The sequence below is a fragment of the Centroberyx affinis genome, unplaced genomic scaffold, assembly GCF_046629955.1.
Source record: "Centroberyx affinis isolate AG114_WGS23_722 - 3 ecotype Tasmania unplaced genomic scaffold, CSIRO-AGI_Caff_v1 ptg000623l_1, whole genome shotgun sequence".
Taxonomy (NCBI): Eukaryota; Metazoa; Chordata; class Actinopteri; order Beryciformes; family Berycidae; genus Centroberyx; species Centroberyx affinis.
In genome coordinates this window covers 105,472-130,071 of record NW_027279252.1, presented here as the reverse complement: position 1 = coordinate 130,071, position 24,600 = coordinate 105,472, and the positions used below count along the sequence as shown (strand labels likewise).

Sequence of the window (24,600 nt, the reverse complement as noted above, 5' to 3'; positions counted from 1 at the left end):
AGGGTTTTATACACTCAGTGGTGCAGTGTGTTGGAAGGCTAATTTGGACTGACTCACAGAAGACTCCCTTTTGTGGGAATTGTACGTCCAACTGTTTACTTCTATTTCAGATTTGATGAGTTGCTGAGAAAAGGAAATGGGTTGTGCTACACTGGGGTGTTGATGTAGCGTTAGTGAGGGGCTAAACAGCTAGTGGTTTGTATCTTGTTTTCTTCTTTTGGGGACCAAAGATAACAAATCATGCCATAATAATGCTTGTACCATAATACTTTTTTGGATGACACATTTATTGATCTTGTATAAACAATAATAATAATAATCCAGCATTGTTGGAGGTGTGGACATGTTTTTGAGGCAAACCCATAAAGTGCCACCCAAATTAGCTTACAACAGTTTTAGGTTTGTTTGTTTCATTTTCCATTTTTAAAGCCACATCCAAAATTTGTTTGTGTTTGCTATCCCTGTTCAATCATAGATGACTTTGTGTAACATTTTCAAGCAAAACATAATTTGATTTGATTCAATTTTTTTCCAAAGTACCAACAGGTTTGAGTTACAGCATAGTGACATAGAGGATTAGCTATGAAACAGAACAGATTCAGATTCAGCTGGGCAGGGCCGTGCGAAGCCAGAATGAGATATCACAATTACAATTGAACAAAGTACTGCAGTTAGGCTTTGCAGGGCGCTGGCAGTGGAGTGGACCCCTGTGGGCAGCCGATCCCTGTTCTTTGGCAGAGAAGCACTTATTATTAATAATTCAACATACAGGAGCCACTTTATTGTCAGATGCAGTGCTTTGTCCTCGCGGCCAGTGAGAACCACTCCTTAGCTCCCCGGTCTTTGTTCTGCATCTTCAATTCGCAAATATAATCTCTCTTTCTCAAATAGGGAAACAGGGTTAAGGAAGGCTATTAGGAGGTGAAGGAGGAGGGAAAAAAAGGATGTGGCTGGTATCCAGTAGCGGTTACAGTAGATCATTTTGTGTCCTCTCCTGTGCAATGTACTGTCCAATGTAATTTAGTGTCTTGTCCTGTGTCCTGTACCACACCCTGTGGTCTTGCCATGCCATGTCTTTAGCACAAGCAACTTTTTATTGGATTGACACCATTATCTACATGTCTACAAAAATGGTTATGTAGTCCCAAGGCATTTGTGATAGTTCTAGTAATTATAGTGTTGTAGTGTAAAATGCCTTTACAATTATTTATCAGTTGTGGTACAAGTGGTTTAGCAGAATATACATTTAAAAATACAAGTTACAGTAGTAGCAGAAGTAGTGGAATGTACCTAAAAAGTGTAATGCAGCATGATCAGCTGGATGATTTACAACATTATGATTGTTCCCTGTGCTGTGCTACTGTGTCCTATGCAGGGTAGAAAAAAAATGATGTGACACCTACTGGAGAGTAAACTATAGATAAATATCTAATAACTACACAGGATGCTCCACCCTAACTTGTATCAACTGTGAATAAACTGCCAAATTCTACTTCAAAGAAAGAATGTTTCCTTGAAGCAAAATAATGCTTTACCACTACACTGTCTTGAAATCATCATGGAATTGTTCTCAGTATAAAGACAGATCTTCAAAACTCCCAATATTGAATTGATTATTCTATTAATACATTTTGCTAAATTATAAAAGGCACTGAAATTCAGAATGTCAAATGGTGCATTATTCTGGCAGACTGCATGCAATTTTGAAAACCTAGCTGTAGCCTATCCAGACTACAGACTATGTATTTGCATTTAGAACCTTGGAAATATTTAACAGTATTTTACTAAACAATGGTGCTAATCCAGTAAAAGTCTGCCTGTGCTAAATACATACAAAAACATGGCATGAGAAGACAATAGCCGCCTAATGGTACAGAGGAGGCACAGTACACTGGACAAGACACAGAAATGGCCAGGACACAAAATGATCCAACCCCGCTCCCCTCATGTGTTGCGTAACACTGCATCACTACAAATTACACAGCAAAACATTGGCCTATTGTTCCTGCCTCTGCATTATTTTACATATGTTTTCCCTTGAGTCATACTATACACATGCGTTTGGCTCGATACTGTGCGGCACACAGAAACAAGCGCGCATATCTGTTGCTATAATTATTTCCCATAATTGAAACCTAAGGGAATGTGTTTTTGCTCTGCACTCTAATCACCATGCCCTGCTCTATGGCTCCAGCGTGAATGTGATTGTCATGCTCTTTTCATTATGCTGACTGCGAGGCTGTGCTAATGTCAGAGTGAGAGACCTGTGAGTGAACGCCAGAGCCTTTGTCCCCGGCCTCTCTGCAGCAGCGGTGTGTGTGTGTGTGTGTGTGTGTGTGTTGGGGGGGGGGGGGGCAGCCACACAGGCCTCTTACCTCATACAGTAATTACGCAGCTGCACAGTCAGAGTTTTGCCCTCCGCTAAGAGCTTTCATCTTTGTCTTTATCTCAGAAATATCTGTGTCAGCTTGTCTTCTCTCAGCTGGGTGAATCTGCCAAATAGAGTTCTGTCTCCCTCTCTTTTTCTCTTTTTCATCCCTTTTTTCCCCCCCCTCCGCGAAGCACTGCAGTATCACAAATAATAAGGCTGTGTGGCAATGGCCTTAGCACAGCCTGTAAACCCCATCTGAAATATTGAGTGTAGATGAGTGCGCAGCAGTTTTTACCCAGGTTATTAGGTTCATGCATCAGTCAGGAGACCGGGGACTGGGCTGCTTTTCCCCAGACACCCAAAGAGCCTTTTCAGCCTCCCGTCATCAAAGCTATTCTCAACTCTGCGACTGTCTTGAGCAGGTGCATTCTGATCACACACACACACACACACACACAAACACACACCGCCCACCCACGCACAGACACACACACACCTACAGGTACACGCGGCTGTTTATCGTTCCTGTCAAGTCTGATGGAGCGCAGGTAAGTCAAAGTAAGTCAGAGTTGTGTGTTTCTCAGCTTCATATGCGTGCTGCGCATAATGACTATTTCCCAGCACTGCACTGAGGGATATAATGGGATGGAAAATGGCAGCTATTTGCCCCCACACACTTCTTTTCCTCCCTCTGATGACAACCTCCTTCGTCACCCTCAACTCCTTACTCATTATTTCTTCGCATTTTCTTTGCCTGCGTGCATGCGTGTGTATGTGTGTGTGTGTGTGTGTGTGTATGTTTACTGTGTGCACATGCATGTTACACAGTACTAGCAGTGGATTCATCAGTGGAGCAAGAGTGCTCTAACCTTAACCTATAGTGAATGTTTTCAGAAAACAGCAGCAGCAGGAGCCTCTTACATGTTGAATAGAAGGGGTGGTTTTGATGCTGTTGCAGTGAAACCACTTTATTAGAGTCCATTGCTGATAGCCCCTACCCTATTACCAGAGCTGTCAGCCAGGCTAATGCACCCAGCGCTCACGCTCTGTAACACACACACACACACACACACACACACACACACACACACACACACCCAGCTGCTCTAGCAGCCCAGCGGGCAAGGCTTGTTAAGTAGAGCAGAGCCGGGGCGGGTCAGGCCAGAGTGGAGCAGGATGGGATAGGAAGAGTTAGGCTTGAGTTGAATGGAGCTCATTCTTTAGACTCTGGTGATAATTAACATGGTAACACTACAATACGGTACACAAAATCTTAGTAGATACCAAGGAACGAGTAAGGAACAAATCAGGAACGAACTGCTAGTTAACAAATAGTTAACAAATAGTTCCTGAATCAAGTACTATATAGTACATAATGATAAGTTACTTAAAATCAGACTGTTAGATACCATGTTAATGAATCAGTATCTCATGATTAGTTCCTGGATATCTGTGAATCTGCATAATGACCACTTAATGAATCATTCCTGATTAACTCTGAATAAGGTGCTAAATGGCACAGTGACATCAACAATCACTCCTTATTACCTCCATATTGGTTACTATTTTTGAGTCCCCTCAAGTAAAGTAGTGCATCATACTGCATGATTACCTTTTAGTTGAACATTTTTTTTATTTAAATTGGAATTCATACTGTAAAGCAAGACTGTTAGATTGGAAACTACAAGACTGTTACATTGGAAACTGCAAGACTGTCACATTGCAACATTATTTGAATACAGACCAAAAAGCTTGTTCAGTCATGTTTTTTCTCAGGAACACTGCTAAAATTAGATCCACCCTGAATTTCAGTGATACAGAGAGGATTATACATGCTTTTATTTCTTCTCGCCTTGACTGCTGCAACGCTTTGTTTACCTGCTTAAATCAAAAACAGGTGGAACATCTCCATGTGTTCAAAATTCTCCAGCAAGGCGACAGGACCATAGCTCCCCTGTTTCAGCGTCTCTTCACCGGTCGCCTGTCTGTTTTAGAATTGATTTTAAGATTTCACTGGTTAGTTTTAAGGCTTTGCATGCCTGGCCCCTAGTTATCTTTCTGAACCTTTGATCCAGTGTGAGCCTACACACAGCTGGAGCTCCTCAGGCAGCGTCCTAATGACTGCACCTCTATCCAGGCTAAAAACTAAAGGTGACCGGGCTTTTGCTGTCACGGCTCCGGCTGGCAGGAGCTCAGGCTGGCAGAGTCAGTATCATCTTCTCACTTATTAAAACATACTTTTATCGTAAAGCCCTTCTGCAATCTTTGACTTCTATTCATTTTATCCTTGCTGCCTTGTCTTTTTTATTTATTCCTTTTGTTTTATCTCTATGCCTGGGCTATTTACAGCTTTTTCCCCCCATGGAGCTTTCTGTTTTATTGAGCTTTGTCATTGTTCAGTTTTTATTTTTCTTGGTTGTGAGGCACTTTGTAACTTTGTTTTGAAAAGTGCTATATAAAGAAAGTTTTATATGAATATAAGGGATTGTTTTACGATCTTGGAGCACTGGTGGTATGAACACATATCACAGGTACTGCAATCATGAGAAGATCACACACACACACACACACACACACACACACACACACACACACACACACCAGTATGTGCACTGGACTAACTGGCAATGATGGGGCAAAAAGGCCACGTCTGCAAAGTGCGAAACCCTATTCAATTCCTATGAGCAAAACAATAAATTTACATTTTCTGTGGTTGCTTTTTCTGTGTTCTAATAATTTATGTGAAATATGGTGTAAATAATTTGTCGTTACCTTTTCACAGGTGTCAGGATCATTAAAATGTTTTTTTATTGAAGTGTCAAAATTCTAACCTGACTCGTCTCTTGAACCGAAGTAAATTAAATTAAATTATAATGATCATGCAGTTGTTTGACAGACGTGAAAAGGTTAAGGGCAATTAACAACACCATGTGCATTTCACATTAATTATAAAGCAGCCATAGAAAATGTTGATTTATTGTTTTGCTCATAGAAATTGAATACATTTTCACACTTGTACCGCACTTTGCAGGCGTGGCCCATTTGAAACATCACGCCAACACACACAACACACACCCCCCCCACACACACACACACACACACGCACACACACTTGCAGCTGATATAAAAAAGAAGCCATAGAGGGAAGTAAATGTAAAGGACTAAGAAATTACATTTTAATTGGGAGCCGAGCCGGCGTGTCCCAGCCGTGTTCTGTCTGTCTCCCGCTCGGCCCTCCTGTCATCTCGGCCTCTTTGTGGAGACCAGATGTTAGTTGCTTGCTTGCGTCTCTGTGCTTTGCTGGAATTGAAAGACCAAGAGTGGAAGCTTTTCCCCGTAGCCCCTGAGTGAAGTCAGCATGGGTTTCCACATGGAGTGGCTGAGATGAGATCATTCTGTTAGTCTGGAGTCTCCCACTTTTCTCTAACCCAACTGATCACAACAGATCACTTTGTTCCAAAGTTTGTCTCCAAAGACGGACTCAACTGCATCATCATCACAAGCAAAGTAGAAAGCCTGTTTCATCCGAAACAGTGAAGAGAGCCTTGCTGCCTTGCCTGTCTGCCTGACAAATACACACACACACCAGCACGTGTGTCTGTGTGACCTGTCTGCTACAACCTCGCTATCAGCCATCCTGCTGAGTTTAACTTTAACTTTAAGAATCATCGGAACCTCCAGAGTGGGTCGGCGTTAGCCTTGAGAGACCCACAGCCCTGTCCAGCAGCCTGCGTGCTCCAGCCTGCGTGCTCCAGCCTGTTGCAGCCTGCTGAGGTCGAGCCGAGTCTCCTCACAGCCTCCCGGCCTCAGCGTGCTTCATCTCCCTCCGGACCTCCGCTGGTGTCGTATGTACTGATCATTGTCCGCTGAGCATCATATCATACATCACACATAGCTATTCCATTACATTCACACTTCACAAACATATTACAGCTCCCTGTAGTTATATAGTAACTATTCAGTTATTCAAAGATTCATCTGAGTCAGTTTTCCAGATAGTTATACTATCGGCCCTTTATTGCTATCATTGCTAACTCATGTCTTCCACTGCTCATCTTCAATGATTGTGTCTGCTGAAATGTTGGTTCAATTATCAGTATTGCATATTCACATGATCATCTATTCCTATTGCCATTGATTCGTCACAATTCATAGGTATACCTCTTGTACATACTGTACTATATTCACTTGTATTTACCTGATTATTGAGTGTGCTTTAGTTTAGTGATAAATATATTATTTTGCATAAAGTCACCTCCTGTGCTCATTGTGTGGGTTTAAATTCAAACATGCGGAGAACTCACTTCTTCAGATGAGACCTGTTGATGCTGTCTGTTATCTGGTGCCTCGTTCTTAATTCTCATTGATTAATTATATTGATATCAGACACCGTCAATACCTATCACCACATCATCTCATGCTCTTCTCTCTCTCTCTCTCTCTCTCTCTCTCTCTCTCTCTCTCTTTCTGTCTCACATGCTTTTTCTATCTTTCTCCCCTGATCTTTTTCTTGCAACCCCCCCACCCTACCCCCTCTCCCCCACCCCGCTTTGTCATCTTTCTTTATTCCTCACCGTAACCCAACGCCGGTTCGTCCCGCCAGCCACTCTCTCCCGATGGTTGGTCCTATTAAATCAGCGAAATCAAAGGAATTCGTTCCTGTCTTTTCATCCTGCTGTCGTGTCAGAGACAAAGGTAGACGAGGTCTCCGGCTGCTTCCTCATTATCAGCAGAGCGGTTACTATGGTTACAGTTTCATTACATTCTGGTCAGAAATTCTCTTCAATCATTTTTAAACAAAATTCCTGTCATTCAGAGCATAGCTGCAGTGCATGGCTCCGGCATAAAGCAGCACCAAGGTCACCCTTCCACATACTTATTGTCTGGGGGTTTTGTATTCTACAGTAAATGCTCCTGGCAGAGGGAAAGTGAATAGGTGGAATGCAACACTCAGCACAGTCATATTCAGATGGCTGAAATACAGCTTCAAAACCTTGTTAGATTTTTTTTTTTTTATACCAGAATGCCAAAGCTGCCAAGGTCTTGAACATTCCTATTGTCCAATGTTTTGCAAGTACAAATTAATGTTCAGTCTACTTTGTGGTGTCAGACTTGTATCCATGATGAGCCGCTCTGTAATTCCGATGGTGAAGTTTAAGGAAATGCTCTTCATCTTCCTCTAACATCCCCCTCTTCCCCATCCTTCTGATCCCCTCCTCTGTCTCCTTTCCATGGTGGGGCAGAGGGACGTTCACCTCCTCTTGACACTCCCATCAGTCTCTAGGCTAAACAGACAGTGCAGTGCTACAGTACATCCATCCTCTCTCCAGCACTCATCTATCTATCTTTTCTTTCTCTCCCTTCGATTTATCCCTCTCTTTAGACGAGTCCTTTCAGCATTGATAATGGCCTCAGGCTCTCTAAACACATTAATTGGATTTTGAGTTTTTTCGTTATCGTACATTGGAGATTTTTATTCACATTCGTTACTGAATGAAGGCGTACAGTTCGTTTTTTGAGAATGTTTTTTTTGTATTTTGTTGAGCCTTTGCACTTCATTCTGAGTTTGGATTTTGAGTTGAGCACATCCAGTCTGTACTTATTGGCGATGAAATAAACTAGACGTGCTGAAATGGAATGATTCTCACAGAAGTATCCTGAGACGTACATGATGTTTTTCGTCTGTTTTTTAAGAGCTGTGACTTGACGGTGCCTCCAGGACCGAGGCAGGTCCTGTGTTTTAATTGGCCCCCTGCAAGCAGTGCAAGGGCTTCTAAGAGCTTCTGTGAGATAAATAAAAAGACTTGGGCTTTCTTGCCCTCCACTTCCTATTTCAGGACCATTTAGACTATAGTTGTATTAGCTTTCTGAGGAGAAACATGGTTTCAGTGAAAGCCATGCTTGTGGAATTTCTGCTCCACTGGAATGGACACAAAGACACTTAAAAAGCATGATGATATAATTTTTCAGTATTTTGCTGGCCAAGAGATGGCAGAGGGCAAGTCCAAGCTTAGCACATTCAGTTTTGCTTAATTTTGTCCCAAGTTTTTCCGGCTAATTAGTTTTCATCTCAAATGAGACACATTGTTCTGCTATAAAGGGCAATGCCAGCAAAGGCTAGGAGATGAAAATTACCATAAATTATGCAACTTTCCATGCCGACTTGCTGTGAAAATGACTGAATTCCCACTTCCCTTTCACTTTTAAGACAGTTCTCACCAACTGCTTTTCTCCTGTGAGCTGGTATTTTCTGTTTAAAATGGGCTGTTATTGACATTTGCTGAGAAAATAAGCAAAAATGTCAAGTCTTGTACCTCCGATGGTAGTTCCAACGTTATTTCCAGAGCAGATTCATGTTTCAACAGTGCAAGAAATACAAAAAGAAAGTTCAGAACTTTCTCTGAGAATTTTTAGACAGTCGCCGCCTGACACATTTCAGCACTCCTGGTGCCAGTGGCGGCAGACAGGAACACTTTGCAAGGCTATCTGTCACTTGGAGACATTTTGTGGTTGGCAGGTGGGGAGTAGGGGGTCTCTCTCTCTCTCTCTCTCACACACACACACACACATACACACACTCTTTCTCTCTGTAACACTAAATGAGCAGGAGGAGCACTGTGACTGCGCCGAGGGAGCTTGTCCTTTTTCTCTATTGCACGCCGTCACACAAATGAACATAATGCTTGTATTGATTGTGAGTGGGTTTTCCCAAGATGCCCTTCCACTGTGAGGAGGGACCACTGGGTTTTAATGAGGCTAAATGCATGCTTTAATCAGAACCATAATGATTAACGGGGTTAGCCCTGCCCTCTCGAGGCTTCATAACTTCACTGACTGACTCCACAATGCCTCAGACTGGTGGGACTCACACATAACATGACGCTGCGTTGTTGGCCAAACTGTCGAGGTCAATGTTGTCTCCAAGGTTTTTTATGTCGTACTGTCAGCGTCAGCTGCTGGCAGAGACATGTAAATCATTTCTGGCCAGGGATAGTGTTATTGCTAATGGATAGACCTGACATTTTGATAGACGTCATATAACAATGTTTGTGTGTGTGTGTGTGTGTGTGTATAGGAGGTTTCTTTATTCAATTTTTTACCTCACTGGAAACAGTTTTTGTTGCTAATATTGCCAGGAAAAACTACAATCCAGCCAGTTACAGTTTTTAAACAGTGAATGCTTAAAAGTTTCCAGAAACTTGAATGTCCCAACTTGGTGGTAGATATATGGCTTTGGGTTTTAGCGGAGCTCAAACCCTTGTTGGAGCAACAAGAATAGGCCTGTATGACGTATCATGAGGCCGCTCTCCTCTCCTCTCCTCTCCTCTCCTCTCCTCCCTGCCTGGTAGCGGTGCAGGATCTGAGCTCTAAATGACTTGGTGTGTCAGCACTATCCTGTGGAAAATTAACATGCACCTATCGCATGATGTATGAGGGCCCAAAGAAAGACTCACCTCTCTGGAGAGCCTCTATTCTGGGGAGGCTATTTAGAGCTTTTCTTGTCACTCCACCCACACTCACACCACCTAACCTGGGGCTTCTCTTCGGTGCTCTCTCTCTCTCTTTCTAAATGGCTTTCAAAAATGTGTGAGTTAAGCAAGTTTCTCCATAACACCGGGTTCTGATTGTGGTCTAGTTTTGGTCTACGAATCCATATTGTGTGATTTCTAATGAGGGGCTTGTTTGTATGAATCAAACAGATACAGTCAGAGGCTTCCCCCCTCGTCTATCTACAGGAGGCCTGAGAGAGGCCGGTGAAATAGTGGCCAGTGGCCATAATGTAAAAACTACTTTTGACAGCTCAGCCTTGATGCCCCTCTCTCTGCCCCTCTAATGAGAAAAGGGAAGGAGCAGGAGAACTGATCGAGTTATAGGACGATTCCTTTTTATGTTCTTTGCTGCCTGAATGAGGGTTTCAGACTGATATGATTCTCTCTCTCTCTCTCTCTCTCTCTCTCTCTCTCTCTCTCTCTCTCTCACTCTCTCACTCTCTCTTCCTCTCACCAGGATCAGCAACAGCACAGCACCCCCGGAGTGCATTGCTCAAGGACACTTCAGCAGGGTGGATGCTGACACAGGGGCCTGCCAAAAAAAATAACGAAAGAAGAAATAGGCTCATGTTCAAAACAGCATGCAGACAGAGGAGGCATCGGATCCTTTGCGCCCAGCTTTCTGTCGGGAGCGAGCACACAGCAGGTTTCGCAGAGCAATCGCCCCCTGTGGAGTTTCAGATGGAGCGGTCCACACGCTGCACACCTTGGATACATGTGCTGCATCGAGGGCCGACAAGTGGAACTTTGAAGCCTCGGCTGTGCTGTGACGCACACATCCGTGAAAGCTACAGGAACAATGTTCTGCAGTACGGAACAATGAGCACGAGTTTTTCTATGTCCCCTCGGTTCTTTCTCATACCGTAAACCCGGTTCTGCCGTTGTCTCTGTGGACCCGCTGACACAGTGCAGAACCAGGACCCGGAGCATTGTCTTGATTCTGCTCAGCAACCCTGAGAGAGTCAATGCGGAGGGAGCCTGTCACAGCAAAGCCTCTCAGATCATGTATTATTGATTCACCAGAGATGGGTTGGGTTGGGGGAGGATGAGAGAAAAAGAGAGAGAGGGAGAGAAAGTCAAAATCGGCTGATTTAATTAGTGAAAAAAATAGTTATGACAGTCATACAATAAAGAGTGAAGCAGAGACAGTGAGAGAGTGTGAAGAACGAAGAGAGAGAGATTAAGAGAGAGCAGGAATGGGAGATTCAAAGTCATTTCAATAATTAGCGAAAAAGAATAGTCATCATATTAGGACATTCAGACAGCCAGTGAGAGAAAGACGGGGGTGGGGGAAAGAGTGGTGCTTGTAGCCACAAAGCTTCGCCTCGCAGCAACACGCTCCCAGCCTCCTGCAGGTGGCTGCGCTAGAGGCAGAAACATCTCCATGTCCTCCTTCATCGCCACCGTTCCTACTCTCGGGTCACTCATCCCTGGCTGAGTGGCAGAAGTTCCCACTGTAAACACTCTGGAGACGCAGCTGGCCGCGCTCTGTCACAACACACCACGCCAGGCAGGAGGAGATGGAAAGTGGTTTTATGCAGTCAACGTGTGAGTGTGGGTGGCAGAGTCAAGAGAGGGTTATTGCGTTAGATAGACCTGCAGGCACTCCACAGATGGGGAGAAAGAATGTCTTTTTATACAATATAGTTTGATTATCCAGTGCGCAATTCTTCTCCGTCCCTTTGTTATATTAAAGCGTTCATTTCAATACGTCTCCCCTAAAACCACGCTTGCACAAATGTATTGGGCTAGATTTTTCGACATTAGTTTAGTTGATTGCTTGTAATCGGGCCACTAAAGATTTTTGCCTGACGGTGAAAATACATTTCCCTTCTCACTTCTTTCAATCAAGTGTTTCATTATCTAACAACATTTCCATTAGGCTCAAATGAAGTAGCAGTGTAAGTGAGTTTTTCCACTCATCTCTCTGATTACTCTCTTCTTCAGACCAACCTAGGCTATTGTACAATGTGCCTTGTCATGAGAAAATTAAAAGCAACTTCATGTGATGTTCAGTTTAAACTCCGCCAAAACTCCTGCAGACAAACATCCAAATACAAAGCCAAACGCCATCACTGCACACACAATGTTGCTTTGTTTTGTTTTTTACAAAGAAACAGCTTCCTGATTCAGGCGACACCTTTGATGAGACAAGTCCCCACTGAAGTTTGGATAACAGTGCACAGCAGGAACAATATTGTTTGTGGAGGAATTGAGAACTGTAAACCTTTATTTCACGCATTTACAAATGACACCACACAGTTCACCAACAACTCTCCAAGTTCTCTAGGCTCTCTAATGTTTTAAGATGTCTGATAAATGTTGAATTGGTTAAGGTTAATGCCAAGTGAGAGCTTCATCTGAGGGTAATATCTTACCAAACATGATAATGAGGAAAATGACACAGTTGGCTCAGGAGAACTGATTGAGTTATAGGAAGATTCATTTTTATGTTGTTTGCTGCCTGCATAATGTAGATTTTGAGGGACTCAGACTCATGATTCTCTCTCTCTCTCTCTCTCTCTCTCTCTCTCACTCTCTCTCTCCCTCATAGAACAAACTCATATACATGATGTGCATTATTGCAGTGGATGACTCTTAACAGGCAGGGTTCTGTATTACAGTGTGCATCAGACCCACTTTCTGTTTGTCAGGTGGAGAGGAGGTGAAGAGAGCTGGCAGTAGAGCCCGGGGCAAAGACATCAATCACACTGCTGCCCTATAGCGAGGACTGACTGTGTCAGTGGTACTGCCACGGCCACCATCAATCACTCCATTCAACGCAACCAACTCCTTAGAATCATAAACATAAATGCATGGAGGCGCTCTATGTTCGCCCAGCAGAATTAGTCAGTTTTAGTTCATTAAGGGATTTTGCTGTATTTGGGGGGAAGAGAAGACAGACAAAGTTGAAATGTCGAGTAGACAAAAGCATCTGCAGGTCAAAATGTCAAGTTATCAAGTCGTTCCCACTGTCGAGCCCACACACAGCCCAGCCTCGTGGCTGTTTAGTGCCAGTGAGCAGGTGGCTCTCTCCTCGGGGACCGGCAGGATTTCCATGTGGCCGATCATGGCGTGAGCAATAGGGAACTCAGCTAGATGATTTCAGGCACTGTGCTCTGTACTATATGTCACTCAAGCTCAGTTTGGCACACAGTGCAGGCAAACTGTTCTGCACCCAGCCGCAATTAGATACAGCACCCTCAGCAGAATGATGTGGTGATGCCAACTGATATGACTTTTATGACATAGGTGCAGTAAAATTTGATGTAGTACTATGAGTTTTATTTGTGTAAGTGGTGAGTGAGCATTTCAGTGTGTACCAACTACTTGAGATGCAGCATATAAGTGTGAAATTATGAGGAAAAAGATATGTGATTTTAATTGTGTGTGCGTGTCCGTGTGTGTGTGTGCGCCCGTGTGTGTGTGCGCCCGTGTGTGTGTGTGTACTGGGCTTTCATTTTGACTAATTTTTCAATAGGCCTAAGCTTTTTATGCCATCTCCCTGATCAGTCTGCCATGCAATTAAACTCTAACCCTTGCTATGAATCTTTAACCAATGCTAATTCAGTGGCAGTGTGGGTCTGAGCAGGCTTGTAGGTCTACAGGCAGGAGCCAGGCAGAGCCAGTGAACTGAGGAAGGACTGCAAGGGTCAGACTACGTCCTGCAATGGGCCCTTTGTAGCATGATAAATACCGTAGCAACCATACCCAATGCCCAGTTGGAGGTTATCGAGGCCCACTACATGAACATAAAACACTTCATAAGCAATTTTATGACATCCATTTCAATTTGCCTTTCATATTATTTAAAGTGTTATCTGATGGTGTTAAGTAAAAATAGCAAGTTTAGGGACGTTGCAGTCATATGATACTAATGCCTTAGACTTAATTACCAATCTTGCTAGGTAGCTAGCTAAGCTAGTTAATGCTAGAGCGGTCCAGTTTTAAGTCCTAAACTCAGAAGTGAGTTAGCATTTCTGAGCCATGGGTTCCCTCGGCTGAAAAGTGTTATAATTTGAACGGGTTTTTTGTTAAATAAAATAAGGTCTGTGGTAGAAAACAAGCTTAAGAAAGTTTTCACATTTCTTTCTGTGAGATAAAATAAACCATTAAACATCCCATTTGTGAATTTTGAAGGTTTTATAAAGTAAGTTGCTAACAAAATGGCTAACTAACCACTCTATAGGTAAATCAACAGCTTTGTAGACAAATCTGTGTTGCTTCTTTTGTGTTGCTAAGCAATAAAAGCAGTAGATGGCACTGTGTATGCTAGCAATCATTCAGACATTTTGTTCTTTGAGTTGAGTAAGATTTCTTGTTGACTCTTACTTGGATAGCAAGCATTATTTGGAAAGCTATAGCTATTTAAAATGACTCACCAGATATGAACTGATCTGAGCAGATCCTGTAGCCTACTGGTTTGTTTCTGTCTGCCTCCTCATCTTTGCTATTGATTGAGGCAATCCATAGTCGTTTTCTTTTTACTGATAATTGTTTTTTCTCCTTGATGTGCAACAATTTTCGGAACTCCATAAAATGATTTCCTCTCTGCTGTTTTTCCTTCCGTATTGGAACAGCCAGCCACACAAGAAAAGGTGACCATGTTTGCAGTGTTGACAGCAGCAAGTCAGACTAGGCAGTTGTGTTGGAATCTCGCAACATGGCTTCTGCACCGCCTCTATATCAAGTCTGTAGAAGATAAAGTGCACCTCTGCACAGCCTGAAAATGTTTATGTTGTTTACACAAAGGAGCACAAATGAAAGGGAGCATTATGCAGATAAAGCTGCAGAGCAGACCATGTGGCTTTTCAAGCCACTTTCCTCTGTTAAGCTTCAGCACCTCTCAGTGGCCGGAGTTAAATATTGCAAGTAAATCTTTGCACAGTATTGCATATGCTTTAGTATTAAAAATTCAACCAACTCTTTAGAATTAATAATACTTTTGCAGACATGTGAATCTATGACAGAGGAAAGATACCAAAAGGAAATAATGAAGCACAGTGTGTGACATTGTCATTCCACCCCATATACCAGTGATACTGTGAGAAAAACAGGAGTGGAGTGGAGTGACTAAATTCCCCAGAGGAAATCCATAGCCCAAGGCTTTTTGTTTGATGGGGAGCATCAAAACACAACCATGACGACTTCAATATTTGTACTGAGATTTTACCTACACTGGTCCAACAATATAAAGGCTATATACTCAGGTCTAACTTTCTCATTGACTGGATTGTAGACTGACTGAAGGTTTGAGATCCCAAGTTGTAGCCATAATCATTTAGTGAGACATTCCCTTGTGTTGTGTATAAGTCTCCCCAAATCCCCCAAATACTTGGTGATTTTTATTGGACATGCCAATCATCTATAAATCATGACTACACAGCCTGCAGTTGAAACTTGGCAATTGCTAAGATCTTAGTGTGTATCCTATAAATTATTCAGCAGCTCAATCACAGTTTCGTCTCACAAGTTTGACAAGAGGCGAGCGTACTGAGTGAGTACTGGAGAGCTGATTCCAAGGTCAGTATGGAGTATAAGGTGGTTGTGTTGGTCGTGTTTGTCAAAACACTGTTTCAGAATGGTCATTGTCAATTATTTCTGTCATTATTTCTAGCAATATTCATAATGATTCAGTAGGCATCCCTGTGGTTCAGTTTGGAGAAGAACAGCAGGCGGTATTGAAGATTTGAGTGGTGAGCTGAGGGGCCGAGCAAAGTGGAGCATGGCCTTTAGATTCTTGCATAATGCTTAATGCTTTGGTGTTTGCTTCTCTAAGTGAGCGAGACTGAGACTGGTGTAATGACTGACATAACTGTAATATTACCATATGTCTAGCCATGCACTGCTGAAATCATTAAAGAGCATAGCTGAAGACGGTTGTCGTCCATCCTAAGTTGTTTTGCTATATAAACATTACCCATAAATCCCTGACTGGCTCCATGCTGAGACAGAGCTGAGCAGGTTTCCAGGTCTGAGGGCCACCGAGGCCATTCATTCTTGTTGAAAACTCTCCTCCGTTTATATACTCCAATCCTGAGGAAGCAGCAGCCATTTCCTGGTCAATCAAGCAACGCAAGGAGGGTGTGTGATAAGACGAAGAACGCCTCCCTCTTACCACCCACCCACCCACACACACACACACACACAGGATATGCGACATGGTTTCATATCCTGAATTCTCCTTCCACTCACTCCACCTCTCCTTCTCTATGGCCCAGCCCTGTACCCTGTCCTTCTGGCCTCTGTCTCCTCGTCCCTCTGAAGCTGCGTCTTAATCTCACAGCAGTGAACTACCGTCACTCAGGATGGACTCCAGACCCCCCTACCTGCTGCTGCTTCTCACCAGTCTGCTGCACTTCTGTAAGGACCCACCACTCTGCTACTTCAAGGATAGCTGTTTCTTCAGTTTAACCTATTCCCCTGATTCTCACTTTTTGTGTTTTTGTGTTTTTTTCCTCTCTTTTCCTCTGCTTTTCTTCAAACACAGGGCAATGTGCCAGAGGTCAGTCATGTAAGTATAAGATGCAACTGCATTATGCATTTGACAATTCTTTAATAATTGGTCTAGAGAGCTGTAGTTTTTCCAGGGTGGCGTTTGAGGTTAGTGGTCCTCGCTGTATTAGACAAGAAGGCTAATTTTACATTATACATCTACAGAGAGAGTTATTTTTTGCAGTAAATCGGCATTGTATTGTGCACTCTTGGTCTCCTACATTTTCATGTCTGTAGTGAGATTTATTGAAGCTATTTTTAGTTGTCATAGTGGAGTTCACATCAGTATGTGAATGAATCTCCCAAACTTTCTTCTCTCTGTCTTTCAACCAAGAGGAAGTAGGGTGTAGTAGAATGACATTTCTTTGAGCTTTTCTGTATTTGGAGCTCTTGGCTGGGTGGCTGTAGAGGGATTTGGTGGGTTTTTTTTAAATTGCAATAGTGGAAGTGTTTTTGGTTCATTTCACTGCCTCAGCTCCTCTACATCACTGAGCCAGGTGCCCTAGCTAGAAGCATTACTAGGAGGATGTGGACTAAATGATTGTTTCATAGCTGTTCAGCCTGGTTACATTGTGTTGTTGTTGCTGAGTGAGAGCAGAAGCTGGGATAAATCAACACAGCTCTCCCAGGGGAAGGGGAAGGTCAGCCGGTATTTGTTAAAGCTTTTTCCTTCCTGCAGCAGCTCCTGCTTACTGTGCAGTGCAGTGGGGCCCAGGGAGGGCCTTCCTCCAGACTTCACCTGTATTGTGGAGAGAATAATAGACCCTGACTCATGTAGTGTAGCGTTGGCTCAGTCCCTGATGTTGGTTTTACACAAGTGAGACATGCAATCCTAATAACCCTCTTTTGGATATGTGTGCATGTTTGTGTGTGTGCTTCTGTGTGTGTCTGTGTGACATTGTGGCATACAGTATACACCATAGACAACGCTGTCTTCACAATCCAACCCAGCACAAAAGTAGAGAGCGGAACACCGGTGACCCTGCGCTGCGAGGTCAGCGTCAGTCATGACCCCGTCCTCCAGCTGACACATAGCTTCCAGTTCCTACGGTACGACGTCCCTGTCCACTCCTTTACCACCAGAGACACCGTAGCCCTGTATGAACTTGCCCCAGCCAGGGCGGCCGACTCTGGGGCCTACGAGTGTCTGGTCGAGGTCGGGAAAAAGAGCAGAACCAGCATCCACCAAACACTCACCGTCACAGGTACAGCTGAAGATAACACCTTGTTTCCAAGATTAAACATTTCACGCTCTTTCTATGGTTTTTAGTTGGTCTTTTTGACAGCATGATATCAGTACATAGTAGATATGTTGATGGCTCTACTCTCCACTCTTTATGGGCATTGTCTCTCCTCTTCCCATGAAGGCCTGCAGACCCCTGTGCTGCAGCTCAGTCAGACTACATTCTTTGAGAGTGAGGAGCTCATAGCCACCTGCAGTGCTCCTGAGGAGAAAGGATCCCTGATCTTCCACTTTTACCAGGAATTCAGAACTGGGCCGCCTCAGGAGATCAAGCAGGTGGGTCCCAGTGGGAACTCATCTGAGACCAAGCTGGTCCTGAGGCAGGCTGGAGACAGCTTCCTGTACTGTGACTATGAGATCCCCATGCTTACCAAGGCCGGACGCTCCAACAGCAGCAACAAGATTCAAGTGATTGTCAAAGGTGATTAGATGAAGAGCTGTAACGTCACCAGGAAAAGGTCAGATTGCTTTAACAAGCGTGTGTAATTAATTCAGTATTTTGTGTTGTGTCTTGCAGGACTCTACATCTCCCCTACCATGAATGTGTTGCCCTCCACAACAGTCTATGAAGGTGACATCATCGAGGTGGTCTGTAAAGTGGTGAGCCCACCAAGAAACGTTGACGTGTTCCTGACTAAAGACAGGAGGGTCCTCAAGAAAGCCTCTGTGAGCCTCAATCACCGATACACGGCACAAGCAGGAGACTCTGGGGAGCTTGTGTGCAAGGCAGAGTGGGGCAGCGTGCAGAAAGAAACCTATCAAACAGTCACAGTCAAAGGCAAGAACTGGATATCCCCTGATTTTTGAAATGTCTAATAGGATTTTGTTTACTGCATTAAGTAGCGTTTGATCTACTTATCTGTGTTCAAAATAAAATCAAATACCCATTGCATAATACTTGACTTTTGCTGTCTGAACCCAACAGAGCTGTTTTCAAAGCCACAGCTGACAGTGGAGCCCATAGACATATTTGAGGGCAAACGCTTCAAAGTGACTTGCTCTGTGTCCAGTTTCTCTCCTGAGAGGATCAACAATGAAACCATACGGTTCTCCATCTACAAAGATCACGTCAAACTGTCCAATACGGACACATACCGCGCAGTTGCACACTCTTCCCAAAATGGCAACTACACATGTAAAGCCCAGGCTGTTACTCAGAGTAACAGTTTTATAAAAGAGAGTACAACACTTGTTGTTAAGGCCAAAGGTGAGTCATGAAATGCATGAAAATACAATTGGTTGATCTTTGGGCTCGCATCCAACTCACAGCACTCCTCTATATTTTTTTCATCTATTTGTCTTTCCGCTTTCACTAACTTGTGAAATAATGTGACAAGCTAACGATGCACATTTGCACATCTGCTCTGTAAATTTGATCATGTATTTAACCAATGCTGCACATTTACACACGCCTTGCGTATGTACTCTTGCACTGGACATCTGCACGCATCTGAATTTATAAATTTGTCAATAGTCAACATGGTGAGAATTCATTTAGCCAATAGAAGCATTATATTAGCATGATGAAAATGCTGTATCTTTATTCTTTATTATTATTTATTATTTATTCTTCTTATAGTATTTTTATCTCTATCCCATTCCTTGCTGCTGCAATGACCCAATTTCCCAAAGTATTTATCTTATTGTATCTTATCTTACCGTATCGTATTGTATCGTAATCTTATCTTATCTTATCTTATCACATCTTACCCCCAGTTCCCGTTTCTCAACCCGTCCTGAGTGTGGTTGGGGGTACGCTGGTGTTGGGAAAGCCCTTCCTGCTGCGCTGCCACAGTGAGAGTGGCAGTCTGCCCATCACCTACACCCTGCATGGCCCCAAAAGACAGCCTGACTTCAGGGTGGTGAGCAGGCCGGGAGACCAGGCCCTTTTCAACACCTCAGCCATCCAGAGGAGCTCAGATATCCGCAACTTCCTCTGCCACGCGAGGAATAATGAATTCAACCTCCCAATGACAAGCTCAGACCAGCAGCTGCTACGCACGACCAACATCATAGGTGTGGTGTGACACAGGGATAACAACAATGTATTCAATCACATTAATATAAGAGATTGTAGATTTGTATTATGAGATACTGCAAGTCAAAAGCAGAAAGTAGCTTTGCAAACGTAGACATTATCTCTGTCTCAGACCTCCACTATTTAGGACTATGCTGCTTCTGGAGGTAAAAAATAATGGAACATGTGACAAGGCAGGATTTGCTAACATGTGTTTTACCCCCTACAGAGCCTGTGTCGAAGCCAATCCTGACCATGTACCCCAACATGGGGGGCGTCTCTGAAGGGCAGGACTTGACTCTTGTCTGCACTGTTGAGAGAGGCACCCCTCCCATCAACTTCACCTGGTACCGCACTGGTACCGACAAAGACGGCGCTCTTGCTTCCCAGATCCCCCCTGGGCTGAAAGGATCCCACATCATCAAAGGCGTCAGCAGAGAGGATGGAGGGAAATACTATTGTCTAAGCAGCAACCAAGCCAACGAAATCAAAAGTTTTCCTGTCACGGTTGGAGGTGCGTTTTATCCTTAAATGTTAGTGGTGATGATGATGGTTGTGTGTGTGTGTGTGTGTGTGTGTGTGTGTGTGTGAGAGAGAGAGAGAGAGAGAGAGCTAAAGGAATGGTACTCAAGAAAAATAGAGTAGTTGCTCTCAAATGGCATTTGCATTCATTTACATTTTAGGCGTTGAACTGACACACTTATCCTTATAGTGAGAGGAACTGTAGAATAAACTTAAATTCCTGCATCATCAACATCACATGCAGCCAATAGAAAGGGGTGAAAGGGTCGTAACTACAGCACCCTCACAATAGATTTAAAAGTCATCATATGTATACCTTGAAGTGCGAGGTAAATAAGCAGAGTTAAGCAGAAAAGGTTTTTTTAATGTGACTTCATTTGTTTTAATGTTTTAATATGAATTAATTCATATTCATTCATTGTTTTAACTTGAATGTATTATACAGTGAAGTTGGCTGGCTGGAAGAAAGGTCTTATAGCAGTCTTCTGCATCCTGCTCACACTGGCCCTCGTCCTTGTTATCCTCATTAAAAAAGGCCTTCTACCATTTAAGAGAGGCAGAACACGTGAGCTGTCTGTGTGAGTAAGCTCTCCCATATTCTTATCAAACATCAGTGTTTTCAAGGTAAAGTAATGTGATATGGCAACGCCCATACCAGTTTCCTGTTATAAAGTGCTGATTGTGTTTAATGTCCACCCTCTCTTAGGAAGTCAGCCAGCACCAAAGCAGAGCGGCTAAGCCTCACCCAGGCAGAGGTCAATGAGGCTGCCAATGGTAAAGTCTACTATACTGATACCAACAGTTTCCATGTGACAAAGTCTACTGCATGGCAAATATATTAGCAAATATCAAATAAATTAAAGCACCAATGGAAACAGCCGGTGTAGGAGAATGGATTGACCCCCCCTTCAAAAAAAGCTATTAAAATGGAGACTTTTTGTCCTCTCTGTGCAGTCACTCCAGGAGTGATGGGAAGGAGTGTCTGGAGTGAACATGTATCCGGCTCTGGTGAGTAGTGTGTATAGACTGCCAGTTTTTAATTCAATCCAGATGTAAAGCAAACAAAAGAGTACTCATTTATTGATTATTTAATTGAATGCTATTTTATTTAATTGCAATTCTATTTCATTTAAAATCATCTGAAAGGTTATGAAGTTCAGCTTTGTTGACGCTGGCTATTGTGCTGCAGAGTCTGATGACCAGAACAGTGTGGCCTCTCCAGAGGAACCAGAGACACAATACACAGAGGTCCAGATCAAACAGATAGACCCTAGCAGAGGTGAGGCTGCCCCTTTTTAACAGGCTGAATATTCATGTTTCTAGAGAGTGTATAATCATATCACCAGTGGTGGAAAAAGTACTAGATTGTCCTACTCAAGTAAAAGTATTGTTACTTGTAGCTCATTTAAAAGTTACTGAGTTACTTTATAGGAAAGAGAACATGTGATTTTTCCCATTCAATTCTAAAACGATGTCTTTTAATTGGAAAAATTAGAAATGACAAAATAAAGTGTACAAACAAAGTAAAGCCACATTACTCTTCTCATTGTGAATGGCTCCACTATTTGTCAGTTTATGTCTGTCCAGTTTCTGATGCTGATAGAGAGCCACAAAATGTGTACTCTGTAATGGATGTGATTTAAAATGTAGTGAAGTACAATATTTCAATAAAAACCTACCTAAGTAAAAGTAAAATCACTCAATTGCAGTAACATGAGTAAATGTAATTAGTTACTTCCACCCTTACTTATCACAGTTGTTAAACATAGTAAATCTGCATCAATTTGACCTTAAACATGTCTGGAAGGATTATGTGCTGATGTGTGTTTGTCCCATGCCAGTCCCGGCGAAGAAGGGCACAGACATGGTGTACAGCGAAGTACGGAACTCCAAGCAAGGTACGACTAACATCCTGTTCCGCACTCAAACCATGCTGACGTTACACAGCGAGAGAAACAGGCTCGCTTGCTGGTGTTTAAAAAATGCGCCAGGAAACAGGATCGGCCCCGACTGTAAACATCTGCATTGTTAGCGAAAGAATGTCCCATTAAAGCAGAAGGCCCCGTCGCCAGGTGTCCACTTCCCGCCTTCGTCAAAGGGAACTTCCTGTTCTAACAATCAGAGCCAAACAGGGAGTGCATCCGTTCGGTTAAGTGAGCAACATGCCCTATTGTTTGATACTCTCGGGGCGGGGGGGGAAGCCGCCCGCCCGCCATTTTGTCCATTGTTGAGTCCTCATAGGCTAAATGTCAGCGGTATTGGTATCAAACAATGATGCAGCATGAGGGAAGGAGAACACAATAACGGGCTTGGGTTTGCCACCATGTGCCAAACAATAGACTTGCTTGTAGGGAAACAGTTTATTAGCACTTACATATTAGTGCGTGTGTGTGGTGTGATAAGCCCCCAGGTTTGGCTGGGTTCTGTTGGGTGCTGACCTCTAATCATCTTACTCCCTTCGTTTCCTGAGCTTGTCCTCTGGCTTTGTTTTTGCAGGTGCTTCAGAACAGGCTGATGGTGTAAGTAAAGCAACACGCTCACACACTGACATTTCCATAAACACACACCTTTACATGCACACGCATACAAGCATGTGTTGCATACACACACAAACACACACACACACACACACACACACACACACACGCACTCATTAATCTGTTGTGTCTTTGCTTAGAGAGACATCTCACGGAGAGACACAATACAATAAACGGAAACCCTGTGGAATCAGTTTTTATTGTTTGTAGACAGGTAATATAAAGCACTATATTCCAAGTAATATAAAACACTGTCTTTGAGCTGTGACAGATTTTGTTTTGTCTCACCACGAAATGCCAATGTAAGACTGATTGCTTACACTGCAGCAACATTAGAGCTGTCACTGTTCCCCTGTCTGTCACACAGATAGATACAGGCATCGCTGTCATGTAGCAGCCACACAACCGGTGTCGGCTTCTGACTACCAGTTCATATCAGAGCTCTTATTCTTTCTTCACACTCAGATTTCTGCTCTCTCTCTCTCTCTCTCTCTCTCTCTCTCAGCAGGGGTCAGTTGAATATGCCCAGCTGAATCACGATAACGACCACTGTAACCATGATGACCACGGTGACCCCGGCGTCCAGGATGACCACATTGATGACATCGATGACATTGATGACATTGACCCTGCTGACCAAGGGGAATGCAATAATGAGCCAACGCCAAACTCTTAACCAGCTACCAAGAATATTTATTCCCTAATTTATCCAGCTCATTTACGCAGCTGGAGACTTTTTTTCACTGAAAGACTTTAACTACATGAAAGCCCCTAAGCAGTTTTGTTTTGTTTTTTTAACACTATGCAAAAATTGTTGCACACTGTAAATTCACTTGTTTTGCCTTTGAAGACGGGCAAATAAAAATGCTTTTGTTTAGCGAGTCTCCTTTCCTCAGTAAGTGACAGTGTTCTTGCCCTGAGAACACAGAGAGGATGTGTGCTGTGACCCAAAGGAAAGGGCATTCAAATGTATATCCTTCCACTGGTGGCAGAGGTGACAGATACTGGATAGGGATAGAGGTCTTTGAAGCCCGCAGAGTAGTGAGGACAGGACTGGAATCAGTGCTGTCTGTTTAAACCACTAGAGGACAGCCTTTTGGTTCTGCTGCATGGAAACTTTATGCCATCTGGCTGTGATCCCCTCTAATGTGAGGAGGGCTTTCACTGTGTTGTTACAGCATTGGGTCATATCAGTTTCACTTTCCATTCCCTGATGTCTGAATGACATAACGTGAGCCGAATCAAGGTCCCCATGCATGTCATATACATGGCATATGAACTTGTCATTGATTCTGATAGTAAGACAGAGTGTTACACAGGACAATGTAAAACCAAACTGATGACATCAAAGTCTCTGCAAGGAATTGTGGGCCAGCTGAAAGGTATGAAACTCAGACACATAATACCAGAGGCTATATTAATATTCATTTATATTGACCCAGACAGCAGGAGGCACCTAGCTGATATATCATATGACATATAACACATATAACACAATCATATAGGGAGGCTTTACTAAAAACATAGATTCCTGCACACACAGATCATATCTGTACTTTACTGCTGATGTTTCGGTCCTTTGACCTTTCTCAAGACATTACACCCACATAGTGACACAGTGTATATACATAATAGCCATTGTGTTACAATTAGCAGTATTGCCTTTCCAAACTCAAGGGCTAATAAAAACCTCCCCAATTTCCCACTCCATACCTGAAGGTGATGATTGCACAACCTTGTGAGAATTTCAGGAGGGAGCCAATTAGACATACACTGGTCGGGCCAGGACACCACATCATGTTCTGGGAAAAAAAGGAGTTCTACATCAAAAGATTTTAATATCGCACCTACATAACGCTGTTGTT

At 43.2% G+C, this 24,600-nt stretch overlaps 1 protein-coding gene across 3 annotated transcripts; it reads left to right on the top strand.

The window, feature by feature from the left end:
* Positions 1-16,153: 16,153 nt before the first annotated feature.
* On the top strand, positions 16,154-23,572 carry pecam1a (platelet and endothelial cell adhesion molecule 1a). Of its 3 annotated transcripts, XM_071518729.1 has the most exons (15): positions 16,154-16,284; positions 16,412-16,435; positions 17,328-17,621; positions 17,784-18,080; positions 18,177-18,437; positions 18,585-18,866; positions 19,376-19,675; positions 19,906-20,190; positions 20,644-20,776; positions 20,905-20,972; positions 21,153-21,206; positions 21,388-21,477; positions 22,040-22,096; positions 22,695-22,717; positions 23,241-23,572. In XM_071518729.1, the coding sequence occupies exons 1-15, from the start codon at positions 16,230-16,232 to the stop codon at positions 23,409-23,411; spliced, it is 2,394 nt and encodes a 797-aa protein (XP_071374830.1). In that variant the 5' UTR covers positions 16,154-16,229; the 3' UTR covers positions 23,412-23,572. The 3 variants fall into 3 exon arrangements, 2 of the variants coding, with proteins under 2 accessions (XP_071374830.1, XP_071374831.1); XR_011695085.1 differs by lacking the exons at positions 22,040-22,096; positions 22,695-22,717; positions 23,241-23,572 and having other exon boundaries at positions 20,909-20,972; positions 21,388-21,463; XM_071518730.1 differs by lacking the exons at positions 22,040-22,096; positions 22,695-22,717; positions 23,241-23,572 and having other exon boundaries at positions 21,345-21,448.
* The last annotated feature ends 1,028 nt before the right edge of the window (positions 23,573-24,600 follow it).